General features: G+C 38.3%; 1 protein-coding gene across 4 annotated transcripts; it reads left to right on the forward strand.

Moving 5' to 3' along the window:
- The first annotated feature begins 3,759 nt into the window (after positions 1–3,759).
- On the forward strand, positions 3,760–15,604 carry lye (lymphocyte antigen-6, epidermis). 4 transcript variants are annotated; one of them, XM_046416922.1, is made up of 5 exons: positions 3,760–3,991; positions 8,588–8,698; positions 10,886–11,591; positions 13,377–13,487; positions 14,116–15,604. In XM_046416922.1, exons 1-3 carry the CDS (start codon positions 3,940–3,942, stop codon positions 11,095–11,097), a joined length of 375 nt encoding a protein of 124 aa, XP_046272878.1. In that variant the 5' UTR covers positions 3,760–3,939; the 3' UTR covers positions 11,098–11,591; positions 13,377–13,487; positions 14,116–15,604. The 4 variants fall into 4 exon arrangements, with proteins under 4 accessions (XP_046272878.1, XP_046272876.1, XP_046272877.1 ...); XM_046416921.1 differs by lacking the exon at positions 3,760–3,991 and adding an exon at positions 7,272–7,478; XM_046416920.1 differs by lacking the exons at positions 8,588–8,698; positions 10,886–11,591; positions 13,377–13,487; positions 14,116–15,604 and adding exons at positions 4,910–5,020; positions 5,300–5,769 and having other exon boundaries at positions 3,830–3,991.
- Positions 15,605–17,195: the final 1,591 nt, after the last annotated feature.

Consider the following 17,195-nt stretch of genomic DNA (forward strand, 5'->3'; position numbering starts at 1 on the left):
CTCACTGTATAAATCCCTCATCTCACCAAACGGGCTCAGTTTACTACAAACAGCATCTGAGCGCCTGAGTGGAGGAATTTCTTCTTGTCTGAGCAATAACCAAACCAACACAACAAGATGAAGGGAAGGATTCTGCTTGGAGTCTTTGCAGCTCTTGCATCTCTCATGCTGGGTAAGATTTAACAATAATTAAGGGTTTTCCGTCAATGGTTACAAATTTATTAATGGAAAGAAAAATATGACATAAGTATGGAGGGAAAAAATCTGGCAAATTTTCTGGCAGTGGTTGATCTAATTAAGCTATTTTAAAATGGTACCTTAGTTGTAGGGAGACTTTATTGACAAAAATATGCTCCTAAAGTGTCGTCTTTCCAACACGAAACCTCAAACCTTCATGAGACCAAATATCACAGGTCAAATAAAGAGGAATCATGCCATTGAAATACTTTGGCAAAATGATCAGTTTCATCCAGTTTTTTTTTCTTCTTAAAAGTGTGGGCCAATTCACCTGTCGTACCTTTTAAAAGTTAGGAAATTGCAGATTTCTTGTTCTCTGGCCTCTGTTTTTCCTAATCCTAACTATTCAGATAGGCTCAATTTTATGCGTCCAGATTTTGAGATACTGGACATTTAAAAGTCTGCCGCCTTCCAAACATAACAGTGGTGAACCAAACTGCATTGAAAAACAGCCCACGTTTGACTTGATCATCTATTAACACTTTGAGCACCAGAACAAAGTTTCATTCATTCATCTCCTCTGAATTGAAGAGATGTGATCTTAGAAGCAGATATCTCAAAATACAAGTGAAACCACAACTTTCTTCAACCATTACTTGCCTGATATGTTCGAACTGGACCTCTTCAAATAATGTAACTTTTTAGTCGAGTCTCCAAATGAACTAAAAAAATAAACCCATTCAGTAACAAACTCATTAGCATCCTTTCATTCCTGCCATCTGCCGTGTTGATGAAGATACAAATCATACAGTAGTGCCGATACCACAGTTTGATTGTGTATTTAGCAGGTTTAACAGGTTTGAGGACATTTGCTCTGATCACAGCACAGGGTGTGGTGGATTACCTAATACAATATTAGCTCACGTGGAAAGAAAAGAAAAGAAAAGATGGAAGTTTACTTATCCCAAGGGAAACTGTTGAACTTCGAAAATAAAGACACGCAACTGTCGCTATCAGTGTTAAAATTTCAAATTTCATCTAACAGTAACCACACATACCAGGCCACTGCTATAAGAATATGTTATGGGCAAGTGTCTTCTTGCTGATACTAACAATATGAATGGCAACTACTGTGCAAATTCTACACACTGACTATAAAGTGTTTTTTTTTCATTATTTTTTATTTCTTTATTTTAACTTTTGCACTTTTATTTGTGTGTTTTCAGTTGAATCCCTGACCTGCAACCAGTGCAAGTACGGTATCGTAGGCTTCTGCCTCAGCAACTCTGAAGTGAGCTGCACAACCAACACCAGCGTATGCTTCACTGGAAAAGCATGTATGTCACCTCCTTAACTCAGAACTCACACCCTTCTCCATTCAGCATTACATAACAGCACAGGCATGACTGCCTCCCAAATACTGTGACATCCAGTCACAAACACTCAGATGAACGCTCAGCCGTCAAACCTGTTACCAGTCTGACCTGATAGTCATGTTTTTTCTTACCGATTCCTTGATGTATTTTTGTTGTCTATACATTCCTCTATATAAGCTAGTAGTCACTTTACCATAGTGGAAAATTACTCCTTCACACATGCATGCTAGTTTAAAAGTAGTAAAAGGCTTCATTTCCGGTTTTGAGTCCGGAAGTGAAGAAATGATTTTGCTATTTGTTAGTGGTTGTATGAGTTTATCCCATGTTGAATATTTAAGAATTAAAATTTTATTCAGTTATAACACTCAAATTAAGTACTGGTACCTTGAAACTTTAAATTTGATTAAACGTACAGTGTTCCTCTCCACTTGCTAACACGACCATTTCTCCACAGCTTTCCCATCAGTCTCAAGCACCGTGGGCTTCAACACGCAGGGCTGCCGCGAGCCCGCTGGCTGCAACGCAACCACCAACGGCACCCTGCTGGGCGTCACCTACCAGACCAAAATCGACTGCTGCTCTACAGACAAGTGCAACCCTGTCCAGGTCAGCGGCGCCCCATCCACCAAGATGACCTTCACCGCTGCCATTGGTGCAGCTGTTCTGGCCTCCGTGTGGGGAAGCTTGCTGTAATGATGTAAAATGGACCTTATGAGTATATAAGTATAATTATTTACATGCTCATGTGCTGTGACACTGTGTTTTCCATACCTCATGTCATGTCAGGGTTTCATATACGTGTATGTAGAGTCAGTTTTATAATGAGCGCAGTTATATAAAACCCAAACCGAAATTGTCTTTATCATGGAAGTTGATCAATGGGATGTTTCAGAGAAGCATTGAGTTCGTAAATCTTCCAGTCTATTGTCTTGCTTTGTTTTGTTTGTTTGTTTTCTTTTTTTTTTTATGAAATTTTTATTTATCCTTTTAAAGAACTTTGTGTCTTACTGGACAAGACATTGATATGAAAATAAAAAAAATCAACAAAAACATCTATTGCTTCTGCTGCTTGCTCATATTTCACAGTTACAGTTAAAGTAGATAAACAGTTGAATATAGTTTGCATAAGATCAGTTAGCAGAGCTATAATTATATATAATATAGTTACATATAGCTACAGTTAGTAGATAAGTGGAGAAAGTTTGCTCTGCAGTTGAGAAATGAACTGTGAGTGTGTCAAAATAACAACTTGGCTTGCGTCAAAAGCACCGAAGTTATCTTATTCGATTTTCTTTTCATAAATGATTATCAGAAAACAAACAATGGTTATTTGATTCTCATTTACAAAACAAAACAATCACGATGTGGTCATTTACCAGAGTTCCACATGTAGTTCAGCGTCTCCACACTGGTATGATTTTAGGCATGGCCAAAGGAGGCCTGTCGGATATCGCACACTGCAGTGAAGTGAACCATCATTTGTGAAAACTGCTTTGATTTCGATGCACGTCTATTCCTGCTGTTATGGTATCGTTGCTTGAATCACATTAAAACCATCATTTCTCACGTTATATTACACATCATGATTCACGATTCACTGAAGTCTTGCTGGGTGTCACACAACCAAATATATCTTAATCTGATAAAACTGTGACCATAATGGAAAATTAAAGGGAAAGTGAGCTCAGATTACATTATTACAGTCATATTTCCCACATATTTGAACTGTTATTTTCTTCTTTCAGATGTTTGCTGAAGTTTTTATGAGAAATTTAGAGTTAATTTACTGTGCATTTAAAAGAAATTAAAGGGAAAGTCAGCTCAAATTACATTATACCGTCCAGTATTATCCAATAAAAAAATCTCCAAACGAGTTAACGTTTCTGTCCAATATCAGACAATAATGAATAAGCAGTTGAAATAGTTAAATAAAATAATGGATGAATGTTTAAATGTCGAGCTTCTGTCATTCAGTACGCAAGCCTTATCAAACCAAACACTGATGATTCAGCCGAATGAAATGCAGTCTTATGAAGACATTCAACGAGTGGTGGGCTTGAGCTCATATCACAGGGCCGGGTTAGGGGATAGGCTGCATGAGACCAAAAGGGCTGGGAACCATTTTTCTTCTGTAAAGTGCTTTGCTTTAATGGTTTCAATTCATGCAACAGGAATGCCTCACCCCTTGCAAACTTTGTTATCACTATTGTTGATGTCCGTTACTGATACAACTCCCCCACTGTATATAAGATGCTGACCGTGAGTCATTTTTCTTCAATACTTAATCCTACAACATCTGAGACAAAATCTTAAAAATCTGAAGACCAAGCAACACGTCCTGGTGGTGTTTTCATCTGTAGGCCAAGGTACATCAAAGACTATCGCAATGAACAAATTTCTGTGGAGCGGGGTGACCTTGCTCGCCCTGTTTGTTACAGGTAGGAGGTTTTTAATGTATTCTGTAGCTATATGGAAAGCAGAACTGTAAACTTTGTGGGACAGAGGGTTCACCCTGTTGCTCAAATACGATTCTGAGTTTGTGAAATCATGTTCAGAAATTAGCTTCAGCTGTTATCTCATTTTTTCTACAGCTGCAAATCTTTCACGCACCTTCACAAACTAGTTTGGTTTTATTTAAAATGGTTTCTGAACATAATTTCACAGTCTCCAAATCTTACTGACCCTAACTGGAGCCCATCCACTGTGCACTGCCATAGCATATCTAGTAGTGTGTTTTGCAGAAATGTGCTGTAATTCAGTTCATTACGTTTTTAAGTTTGTGATGTTAATTGCTGTTTCATTTGTTAACTTAAACATTCTGCATTCTTCTTTGGAAACATTAGCCCATTAGCCCTGCATTTAAAGGGTCAGTTCACCCAAATTATTTGCCAAGCTTTTGACCAAACACAATGTCAACATCTTTCATGGTTTTTCTGAAAAGATCAGCTCCTGCTAAAGGTAATTTTTCAAAGCTTTGAACATCCTAAACAAAACTGAATTACTGATGTATTTGGGTGAAGGCAGAAACCTCAGATAACTCAAAACTTGAGCAACCAATAAGGTAGCTCAGAAACTTGTGTGCCATTAGCTTGCTTCAAACTTATGTACTGGATTGACATTTTAGATAAGACTTCTGCAGCCAATGTTCACCTTGAGAGGTTATGAAGCAAACTGTGTACTTTGTGATTATAGCAGGTGTTTGTTTGATAAAGGTGGGACTAAATGGAGTCAGATATGTGTGCCTATTGGTTTAATCTTTTTTTCCCTTTAGATATATGACACAGGATTGATGGTCTGAGATCCAGAAACATTCTACTTTACAGTTTCTCATTTTCTCGTTGTCTTCTCTCCCACAGTCGAGTCTCTGTCCTGTTACACTTGTGATGTGTCGATTCTTGGCTACTGTTTCCGCAGTGCTTCTGTAAACTGCACCGCCCCTCAGAACAGTTGCTTCACCTCAGTTGCTGGTAAGATGAACAGCTCAATGACTCATTCATCATTTTTGCATGGTTCCAAAAACACCCAATAACCCGATAACTAATAACCAGTCCTCCTCTGAGGTCCATTACCAACGATATGTGAAAACAAAAATAAAAAGGCATTGAATTTTTTTTTCTTTTCTTATTTTTACTCCCTGAATTTGGACTTCTTGGTTCTGTAAAGGAGTAATGTGTGCTCTTCAACATGCCACCCACCTTTAAAAAAAATGTCATCAAAGCTGTCTCACCTTTGTTTTCTCTCTCCAGATTTTAGTGCAGACCTGTTGCCAATCCACGCAAAAGGCTGCATAGAAGAATCCGCCTGCAAAAACGAGACAAATATGTCCATCCTGACTGTTAAATACAACATCACCACACACTGCTGCAGCACTAACCTGTGTAACGGAGCCACCTCCGTCCAGCTGCCTCTGACTGCAGCTGTGGGTGCTGCTCTGCTGGCACTTCTGACCCAGTGGAGCCTTTAAGGATGAAGGAGGAGAAAGAGGAGGGGAAAAATGGGTTCTCGGCATTCCCATTTAAACATTTCATCACTTTTCTTCTCTTTTAATTTCTTGAATATACTTTATATAACACTTGCTGTATGTTATGCTTGACGAAGCAGCATTATATGAGGCTACAGTGGGTCTGTATTTACTGTATGAACAATTTGTATGTTCATTAGGTGTAACTAAATCTTAATACTGATTATTGCAACAATAAAAGGTTGTCATTTGTGATTTGTGTGTTTATTTTACATTCCAAATAGTCCACAGGAGGGGATGCTAATGTAATTGCTAGGAGACAAGGTTGTGATATTGCAGATGTTAAACAAACAAAGCAGTTGCTAATAGTTTGGCATTTTGGGGGAAATTTTATTTTTCACTTTTTTACCAAGAGTAAGATGAGAAGGCCATTACCACTGTCATGTTAGGTAAATATGAATCAACTACTAGCAGTCAATAGGCTAGCATAGCATAGCAATTGGAAACAGGGGAAACAGCTAGCCTAGCTTTGTCAGGTAACGAAGTCCACTTTTCAACACTACCTCTAAAGGTCACTAATAAACTTGTTTATTTAATCTGTACACAAAGGTTAAAATGAAATGAAATTAAATGTTGAAATAAGTTGTGGTCTCACAGGAAGTTGGGTTACGTTATGGTTTTGCAGAGGAGATCAGGGCGTGGCCTCATTCATTCCTGTGTAAGTTGCTGAGCAGATCATGAGGCCAAAAAAACTTCCCGGCTACAAAATTATCTGGATTTTCAATGTATATTCAGCATTGTGCACTGCAGACTTTTGCTGTTCAAGTGTCTAACCGCCACTGCATGGCTAACTCTAAGCTGAATAAAGATAAAATGATTTAATCAAATGGCTCTTCTAGATTTTCTAAGCGTTAGTCAATGAGCTTCAGTGGTGCTAGCAGGAACATTTTTTTAGCTTTGGACAGACTAGCTGTGTCCCTGATTCCTGTTTTTAGGTTAAGCTAAGTTAGTTGGATTTTCTCCTTTAAGAGAGCAAATAAAATAAAGCAATAAAGCATTTTAAAATGTTAAACAACTAAGAACAAGCATAAAGGAATAGTTAAACATTTGGGAAATCCTGTTGATAAATCAGCTGCTGCCCGTAGCTTCATATGTGTTGGTATTAATCTTTTTAGTAACTTAGACAAAAGAAAGAAAATGAATACACACGTATAACGTGTAGATTACACTGAGCCCAAAATGCAGTTTCTATTCCCCGAATGGACCATTGAATTTCTATTTTTTAATTCTGTAAAATGTTTTGTATTTTGAGGTCAAGAATAAAGTTCTGTGATCAGATGTTACTCTTTTTAAAAGTAAAGGGAGTGTCTCCTCATTGCTTTAACAAAGAATCTGATTATTTGTTGCAAACTTAATCGACTTACTGTTGACTGAAGCTTTGGTCTCTACTGAAATTTAAAGCTTTTGAAAATCATCAAGGTACTGCTTTACAATAAGCCAGGAGTTCACAAAGGTTCAAATACACATGAGACTCATGAGCATACAAACATGACATGAGTCATCTCTTTTTCTCTTTGTTTGGCTTGTTAGTAGACTTCACTCTTCAAACAAACCCCTGATTTGTTTGTTTTTTACATAACGCTTTAAGGATGTTAGTGAATATATCAGCTGTTGATGAATGAAAAACACACATTATTCTATTTTATATACTGAATAACCAATCCAGACCCCTGATGGCACACCTCTGATATAAAAGCAGCTGCCCACAGCTGATGAAACTCACTGGGAACCCAATGCGGACATTCACCTGTGCTTGCGGATCCCTGCACATCTATTTGACCGTTTTTATTGCATTGAGATCTTCTTATGTTTGCTGATCAGTTCTTGATAAAACACACAGTCTAAGAGCAAGATGAAAAACATCACCTGGGTCTGTGCGGCATTGTTGGCGATGTTTGTTACAGGTAGGAAGACCAAATAGGGAGCACTCTTTTGAATATTTTATTTATATATTTTCTACTTTGCATATTTTGTGTTGACTGAAAGGAACTCCATCAGTTTCACAACTGGTCAAAAAATGTTTTTGGTATGTTGATTTCCACTGACTTATGACTTCAGTATTTCTAAAATCCTGTTCAGGGACTTGAGGCTTAAGATTTGAAATCATGAACAACAGGAATACACATACAGCAATAAAGAGAACCAGATAACAGACAATTGATGGAAATCTTTCTAAAATGTCTGTCCGTCCTCTGAAGTTGTTAAAATTGTTATGTATGACAGTAACAAATTTATCTGTTTGTATGTCATATACAAGTCACTGTATGTACCTATGTCACAAACATTTACTCCCATTCAATGCAAAACTTAACAGTTTCCTATGATGATAGATTCTGTTATAATGACAAGTCGCTTTGTTATTCCGAAATGGAAACACCTTTTACTTCCTATTTTTGAAGGTTGTATCAAGGAAGTATCAATTTATCAAGCCTGAGACCGTTAGAGTACTGCTAAGCGCTCCATAAAAACAAATTCTGGACCACTTATATGCCTAACTGATGGCTGAACACCATTTATTCATCTCCCTACTTTTTCCTTCTTTTTTCTGTTATATGTCCAAGAGCTTGGACTGGATAGATGACTAAGCATTATGTGTAAGGGTTTATAATTATTGAGTGGGTGTTTCTGGCACATCTTCATCTACTTGGTGCTCAGAGAAGCCAGGGTCAAAGGTCTAACAGGATAATTGGTCTGTGCAGGAGCTCTGGTGGTTTGAATAAAATATTTGCAAGCAGCCATAATTTTTGACATGGTATTAACTTTATTTAAATTGTAAGACCAAATCTGTCTGTGACTGAATTTCCCGTGATTTTCACACAAACAGAAAATATAAAGCAAAAACTAAGTGTATTTATATTTAACTCTGCAGCATGTTTAATAAACCTTTGTATAACCTAGTGTTTACATTAGTCCGTTCTCCCTCAGCCTATCTCTTTACAGAGCATTTCCTCTCTGTGCAACAGGTTCTCCCCTCCTTTGCTCTCCTAAATCCCTTCTTCCCTCTCAATCACAGGCGAGTCTCTGACCTGTAACACCTGCAGAGTGGGATTTGCAGGTAAATGTCTCTTCAGCTCCACTGGGACCTGCAGCAGCCTGGAGCCCAACTGCTACTGGGGAAAACTAGGTGGGTAAAATTTCAGTAATCATCTGCAGCTCCATTAGAAAATGCCAGAAAAATTACGTATGAGGAGGTGTTGGCAGACAGTTTTCTAACCACAAACTATCTGATGCCTGCCTTGACAGTGAATACAGAGGTGTGGCCAGGCATCAAAAGACAACAATTATTTCCTTTCATATAAATACATAAACCAGCAGTATGCGGAAAAGGCAATTTTCTTTGCATGTTTTAGATCATTTATTAACATATACTTTCATACAGCCTTTCATGAAAAAGTGAATCTTATGTGCAGGTGCAAAGCTCTGACAGCCAATTGAAATATTTTTGAATCAGGAAGCTGAGTCATAGTCAGATGATAGCCAGTCTTCTGACTGGGTGACTCATGAACGAGGTACTGTTTTTTGAAACAAATACTTCTGCTGCTGATTACGTGATTAACCAGCGCTTTCATGTGCCAACTAAAAAGACTTTTCAAAACAAGAAGTGCTTTTAACTGCAGTATCACGCAAGTGTATCCTTGACAACTTGGAGGGGAAAAAAAAGATACAAGACACAAGATAGGTTTATTTGTCACACACACAATCACACACGGTACAATGTGCAGTGAAATTCTTTATGTCCCTGCTACCAAAAAATAGGTAAGTAAAAATTAAATATTGTAAAATAGAAACCTTATTAAAATAATAAAATTAAAAATGTGAGAATGTGCCGTATTTACACGTACAGTATCTACATGTAGTGCAGGTGGGAGCAGGATTGTCCAGATTAACGCCACGGATGGCCTGGGGGAAGAAACTTTGCTTCTTCCTCTCCGTGTTGGTTCTCAGGCATGCATAAAAGCAACAATCATACTAGTACAAACTGTACTTTAATCTGAACACAAACAGAAATGTAAAAAAAACAAGTTATGGGTTTTCTAGACTTTGAAAAGTTACTGCACCAGGCTATTGTTTGCCTAGAAACACGACTACAGTGCGAAAGTCCTCATAAGACCACAACATATTTATTTTTACATTTCTGCTTGTGTACAGATTAAATAAATGAGATAAGTGGTATGGTAGCAATTTTCTCACCTAATTCTCAGAAAGAAAAATGATAATATTTCACTACACCCTTAAATGGCCAATAAATGGTAATTGTGTCACAAGCTTTATAGTTTGTTTGTACTAACATGCTAAGCAGCAGTAGGCTACATGGAATTGCAGGACTCAGTTATTTATTTGCCCACATTGAGGACAATGGCAACAAGAAAAACGTAAAATCGTGCTACTTCTTTAACCATGAAGTAACCAGGTTCAGTAAAGCCATTCTGTATGGTTGATGAGCATTCCTAGTTTTGTTGTATGCAGACTTGCAATGACAATAAAGGCATTCATTCAGTCATGTCTGCTGTTGCTATGACGTACATTTGTTGTGAAAGGCCACAGCTCAGCACAATACCTGTCATACCAAAAGCAAACAGAACAAACTGTCCAATGCCATGCTTACAGAGGCATTTCAGGCCAGCTAGGGTTAGATGTCTTACACATACATGGTAGTGGTGGAAGGTATAAGATCTGAGGTAACTAAACATGACCCAGTATTTCTATTTTACTTCTTTTTAAAGAAGAAACCAATGAATCCCAACACTTGTCCCATCTAAAGAAATTGTTTAAATAACTGTTTTAGGCCCAAAGAGAAAAAATTATTATTAGAGATTAGAGAAGTTAGTCTAGAAAAAGTCTACAGCAAACATTTGCAAACTCTGGGCTAAACTTTCTAACTGCATGTAAAGTAGCAGCTCCAACAATAAAATGTTTCTTACTCAATGATGAATCCCTTTTATGTAGGGTAAAATATAACATGCTAGTGAAGGGCCATTTTTCTGCAGATCCTGTACTTTTACTTTAAGTAAAATAACTGGATACTTCTTTCAACATAATGATCATCAGATAGTTTCATATGTTTAATATGGTAACACAATGAGAGAGAGAGAGAGAGAGAGAGGCCATTCTCAGTAGTTTTGATGCTTTAAGTACATTCAACTGTTTTATGTATTTATTTTCGTAAAATATTGAAATCAGGACTTTCAGATGTTTCTGGAATCTGAATACTTCTTCCTTAGATGACATCCTGAGTCAAACAATGTATACCTTTTTTATTTTTTATGTGAAAATTTAACAAAGGCTGCTGATCTTCATGTCACCCCTTCAGCCTTCAACATCAGCAGACTGATGAACCTGGAGACTCAAGGCTGCCTGGCCTCTTCTCTCTGCAACCAAACCGAGTCAGGATCCCTCCTGACTGCTGGATACACCGTCACCAGGACCTGCTGCAGCACCGACCGCTGTAATGGAGCCACATCCATCCAGCTCTCTCTCACTGCTGCTTTGGGCGTTGCTGTGGTGGCCACCTGGAATATCTGAGGCCTTTAACATGAAAAAGATCCTATTCATCCTGGGTGTTGTCTTTACTCGATGAACCTTAAACACAATTCTGTATCATGATACTCTCATTCTATGCATCTTAATCTAGCACAAAGAAAACTTTTAACTGCATAAAACCATTTACTGCATGTAGTACATAGATTAGATGACGGAATAATAAACGTGTGACCTACTCAGACTTAATGATCAAGTTTCTCTCCAGGCTGTGGATGTTTGTTGAGTGGAGTTTTCCATTAATGACTGGAGACTTCCTCTTCACACGAACACAAAACCTGATGAACCTCATTCTTGCACATTGCTTCTCCATTGAGTCCTGTGATCTTGTTGAAGCTTTAACTAAATCATTTGCTCATTTGACTCAAGACAGGTGCTTAGACCTTTAACTTCTTTAAAACAAGCAAACCTTGCAGGTCCAGGAAGGATGAATAACTTCTGTAAAGCAGTAGTTGTCCTGAGTGTCTTCATCGCAGCAGGTAAGTTGAGGATGATGTTTAATTACTGCAGTGAAAATGGGAGAATCAACAGACCGACAAGAAAGCAAATGGAGTCATGAGGAAATCTATGCCTTTTATTGACTTCAGTTCTTATTATTGTGGTATAGAAACATCTTTCATGTCAAAATGTTATCGTTTATTTTTATGTTATCTGTCCTCTGTACCAACTGTGAGGATCATGTCTTGGAGGAGTAGTGTAGTCAAAAGAAATGGCTGGTTCTTTTTTGGGACAAACAAACTGTTCAGGACAAAGTCTCCTAATTGCCGTTCATAATTAAGTCTCTTAAGTCTGATTTTACTGTAGCGCAGCTTAATGACATTCAGTCTGCTACGTGTGTCTGCTTCAGCACTAATTGCCACAGGTCTAATAGAGAATTCCTGTTCATATGAACAGTAAACTATACTGAATTTGAATAAACTCGCTCAAAGTGTATATATAAAGAAGAGAATTAAAAGACGTTTACAGGCTCTCTCACTCTTTTAGTCTTCGGTTTTGTAGTTGGTGCCCGCAGTTGATGCCTGTTTGATGAACTCACATTGCAACATAGTTTATTAGCATAATAGAAGGCAAATCATGTGTATTTAATAATACTAATTCTAAATATAACTGCGCCTTTTAAAACTGAAACAAAATTCTTAACAGTAAAATAGAGTAAAAGAAACATGTCACAAATAATAAGACTACCAGAAAATTTGATAAAATAGAGCAACAAATAAAATACCATCGAGTCTACATCATAGCATCTTATCTTTAAAAGGTGGAATTACTCTGCAACATGTCACTATGTCTTTAAGATATATTTGGATTACAGCTCAATGGTCGGTCAAAGGGAAGTTCAGAAGAGACTGAGAACTTGGTGTTATACGAGATGATAAAAACATATCAGACATGCACAAATGACAGTTTCCAGGTTTTTAAAGGTATACCATGGAGAATGTGAACATTTCTGTTTGCAAACACACCATTCAAAGGTCTTAGTCTCATTCCCAGGTTTTCAAATACCAAAGACTTGGAAACACCAACTACCTTTCCTCAGTCTCCTGGAGAAAATAAGGGATACTGAGAAAATGAGTAAATACAGGCAGAGGGCGGGTTCTCTTCAGATACAGACGCTGCCACACGCTTCTAGAAAACTCCCGCATAGTGTACCTTTAAGGATGATATATTCATATATAAGTACGTGGGTATGTGGGTGTATGCACAAATACTATAAGTAAAACACACAAGTGAATATCCATGACATCCCAGCAAAACCCTTTAAAAGCTGACGTCAAGTTCCCCACCCAGTGATTCATATGTCCAAAAAACAAAGCTCAGACCTTAAAGCGCTTAAACTGGGCAGGGACTGACAAGTAGCAACAGTTGAGAGAAGTTTGAAACACTCGCTTCGTTCCTGAGACTTGAATGAGAAGATCAATACCCCTCTCTCTGTCCATTAAATAGGAAGCTACAGCAGAAAAAGTAGCTGCTTAGCTTAGCTTAGCACAAAGACAAGAGACAGGGAGAGACAGCTAACTGGTATCTGCCCAAAATCCACCTGTCAGTACATCTGAGGGATCCAGGAAGTCACTCCACCCAGCTGAGACATTGCTAAAACAGTAAAGTAAATATGAGCTTAAGGGTGCTGGCAGGTGAAGAAACTACAAGGGCAGATTTCCTGGAACTGTTGAACTAAGATAATGATAAGAAATGTCTGAACTATGTTGCTGAGTGACTTTGTGTGAACATGATTAACACGATCCTTCTGTCTTTCCACTAAACAGCGCAATGCCTGACCTGTCGTCAGTGCCCCATTGGAATATTTGGGACGTGTCTTCTCGGAAGTGACGTCACATGCAATAATGCGACTGAGAGCTGCTACCGTGGAGAAGCACGTAAGGAAAACCTCTCGCATGCTGTAATGTACTGTAGATACACTACAAAGGCCGGCTTTTAACCACAGCGTATAGAAATAAGATGGGATGTGATGAAATTACCGTCATCAGATTAAATAAACTGTGACAAAAGACAATCATGAAGGTAACAAATTAAACTTTACGTCCTCATTCAAAAGACGTCAAATTATCGTGGTAACTGTAGCCATCCGAAGTTTCCAAGACGGTTTGATTAAAATGACATGAAAAGTTTGAAGAGCTACAGTTTGTCCAGTGTAGACGAGCTAACGTCAGGCAAAACGTCCTTGGCAAGTGACAAACATGTCGGTTGTTGAGTACCGTGTGGTAAATCTGCAATCTGTAGTGATAAATGAACGTCAGACGAGGCTGGTGGATCAAAAATTCATGTTAGAAAGAGTCTCTAGGGAAAACCTGGATGCAGGACTGAGCAGCGCTGCCATATCCAGGTCTAAATAATACAGTCCTCCTCAAACTGCTATTGAAACCTGCCAGTAGGTGTTGCTATAGCAACTGGAACTAAATACCCGTGGAAGAAATAAATATTACAGGTGAGCTTCCTTTAAATTGCACGTTTGCTGACATCCTTTTGTGTTACCAAACGACCCAGAGTTTAACGCCACGGGGAGCTTCAGCCTGCACACTCGCGGCTGCCTGGACTCGGATCTGTGTGGGAAGACGCTGACCGGTAACCTCCTGGGAGCCGGTTACACCAGCAGCTTCCAGTGCTGCACAACAAATCTCTGCAACGGAGCCACTTCTGTCCAGCTCCCCCTGTCTGTGGCCCTCTGTGCTGCCATCCTGTCCTCACTGTGGGCCATGTGGGAGTTGTAGTTTTACATGATCTGCAAAACTACAATTCTGCTCCAGTTCTGTTTCCACAATACCCTAGATTGGATTTTATTTAACCTGTTTTCATTGCTTATGTTGTGAACTAAACAGTATAACTCAGAATAGCCTGCTCTTTCTTCACTGTCACTCGCGTCGAACGCACTGAGGTCATGTCTTCATGTTGATTATTTTATGTGATTTTTAAGGGATTTTACATGCTGGACTTAGTTTGTTTAAATTTAAAGAATTCAATATTTCTACTTCAGAAAAGCCTTGTGCTGGGAGATAATACAGGGAGCAATACTTTGTTTATGGGTCCCTAATTTCTTAAATATTTCCTGAGAATATTGTAACCTGGTACTAATTTTAGGGAAATGAAACAGTTAAATCAATTATTTTGAGGTGTCTATAAGCACTGTTGATTTGCAGTGTAAACTTGCACCTAATTTAACATAACTGAGTATGTAAAATATCAATTCCAAATAATGTCAATATTTTAGATAGCTTTTGTGAGGGGGGGGATGCTGGACAGATTTGACTGTTTGACCACAGCGTCCTGCTTTGTGCATGGGGGTCGAGATTCACGTTAACAAACATCCGCCATGATGTTTCACTTCAGAACCAACTTAATCTCAAATGATTGAATTCATGAAATATGGGTTTATGGTTAAATGGCAAATGACTGTATTTCTACTGCTGTGAAGAGGCACAGATGAAACAGGAAATGTCTGCCACGGCTGATGTACAACAGATAGATGGGAAATGTCTGCCAGTATTTTGAAACAGGCACATATGGAATAACCTGACTGACAGACGAAAGCTTACCTGTAAAGGTGAAATATTTCTTGTCAATCACGACAGTCTGTTATTTTTCACAAAGCCACACTTAATATACAGGGCTTGTTTTGTCAGAAAGCTCTGTGCTCTCACATGCTGTCACTACTTGTCAGCTACAGTCTACAATGCATTTTTGTTTTCTCCACCGGCAACCTGACAATTTAATTAACCCTGTGCTACCACCCCACCTGCATGTTATCTCCAAACCAAGACTACCCTCTAGTGCCAGACTGAATACAATTACAACAAGACCTGGTTATTCTAAGGCCTCTGAAAAGTACAGTAAATGCAACAAGCAGCAAGTATACTCTATACTCCATGTTATATAGTAATAAATATGGATGTTACCTTTACGACAAGAACCTTTCTTGATATTGGAGTGTCGATCCCTTTCTGAATAAATTATGTATCAGTTTTCTTAAAGTTTTAAAGTTGCTCCCTGACTGGTTTGCTCAATTTTTTTTTCTTTCCTGGTGAAAAATAGTTAATCGTTGTGTATCAATTCCAAGTCATCAAATATACGGTTTCAGATACTGTTTTTAAATGATATAAACCTCGGCACAGGTTGGTGATTTGGGTCCTTCAATCCACAGCTTCGATGTTTGACGACCTGGGAGGAATGAGGTCGAACAATCGACTAACTTTAGCCAGACTGGCTTTAAAAGTTTCATATCGTTGTATTAAATAATGGCTGGGCTTATTCACAAACACCCAACAATTGAAGAATATGTCATTTACAAAATACAATTTTTTAAAATTATGTTTATAATCCACTTTTTCCTTCAGTTTTAGGTTTTCTCATGTATTTTATCTTAAAGGTTTAGCATGAAAGTCGTCTCTTGGCTTTCGAAAATAGTGATTAAATCAACAAATAAAATACAGTCCTAAAACTAAACCAAAACTGGTCTGAATACTGGAGCTGAAAAACAGCTTGTAAGTCAGCCATATGTTAAGATTTTTGTTTGTCAATCAGGCCGTTTTTTGTGTTCTGGTGCTTCTGAATAATCATACAATAGTGAATCGATCCCAGTGACAAAACTCTGAGACGTTTGTATCGTCTGTCCCCTGGAAGTTTCTCAAGGACTCCAGGGGGACCCCAGTTCACAGTTTGGGCCTCCATGACTGGGAGCGTCCTGCATCTGAATCAGCCTTCGACTGTCAGCAGGACTTCCTTCATAAAACCTTATAGATTTTGCAGATTTCTGGACCAGTTTGTCATTCTGCAATGCAAACTGTCCAATGTGAAAAAGAATATTTTTGAACAAAACATTCACGTGTATGTTGTTCACATAATGTCATCAAAGATATGGTGACATTTTGACGTACTGACATTCATTCATTTCACCGTAAGCTCGCAGGTGCTAAACTGCCTCATTTCTTTTCTGTTATGGCCGCTTCATTCCAGCATGAAAATGTGAATCTCGCCCTGATATTTTGTAGCAAACCACAAGTCCCTTCCCATCTGACATCTTCTGCTACATTTTCATGAGAAAACTCAGCATTAACTACGGCTTTTACATGTATTACCTGTTTTGTAGTCCTCCATTTTGGCTCAGAGGTGATTCCATATTAATACAAGAAAAACGATATACACACACACACACACACACACTGATTGACTGATTGATCAACTTCATTGTTCCAAGAGTTTACAATGTCAGCACAAAACTTTACATGAAAACACAGTAAAAAAAATAATCCAACAATCAGAGTACACTGCAGTACACAATACTACACAGCAGCATCCTGCAGTGCTCAAACAATGACAGCAGCTTCACATAAGGAAGTGACCTTAGCATAAGAGATTCATACATGTCATGTTCGGTCCGTACTGCATCACCTTGCTGGCAGTATTCACTGTTTTGCTCATGAGGATCTTCTAGGCAACACTCTGGTTTATTTCCTTTGTTGACGATGTATGGGATAGGAGATGTGGGAGTTAAAAAAATCTGGTTTTTTTGGTAATAAATGTTTTAGCTGGAGTTTGTTTGTTGTCTTGGGACTGAAGATTGGAGTACCTGA

This window comes from Scatophagus argus, chromosome 17 (assembly GCF_020382885.2).
Source record: "Scatophagus argus isolate fScaArg1 chromosome 17, fScaArg1.pri, whole genome shotgun sequence".
NCBI lineage: Eukaryota > Metazoa > Chordata > Actinopteri > Scatophagidae > Scatophagus > Scatophagus argus.

Coding starts and splice junctions, on each gene's coding strand:
- lye (XM_046416919.1), top strand. CDS start 11,540: ATGAATAACTTCTGTAAAGCAGTAGTTGTCCTGAGTGTCTTCATCGCA. Junction 11,592..13,376: donor GAGTGTCTTCATCGCAGCAG/GTAAGTTGAGGA, acceptor TCCACTAAACAG/CGCAATGCCTGACCTGTCGT. Junction 13,488..14,115: donor CTGCTACCGTGGAGAAGCAC/GTAAGGAAAACC, acceptor CAAACGACCCAG/AGTTTAACGCCACGGGGAGC.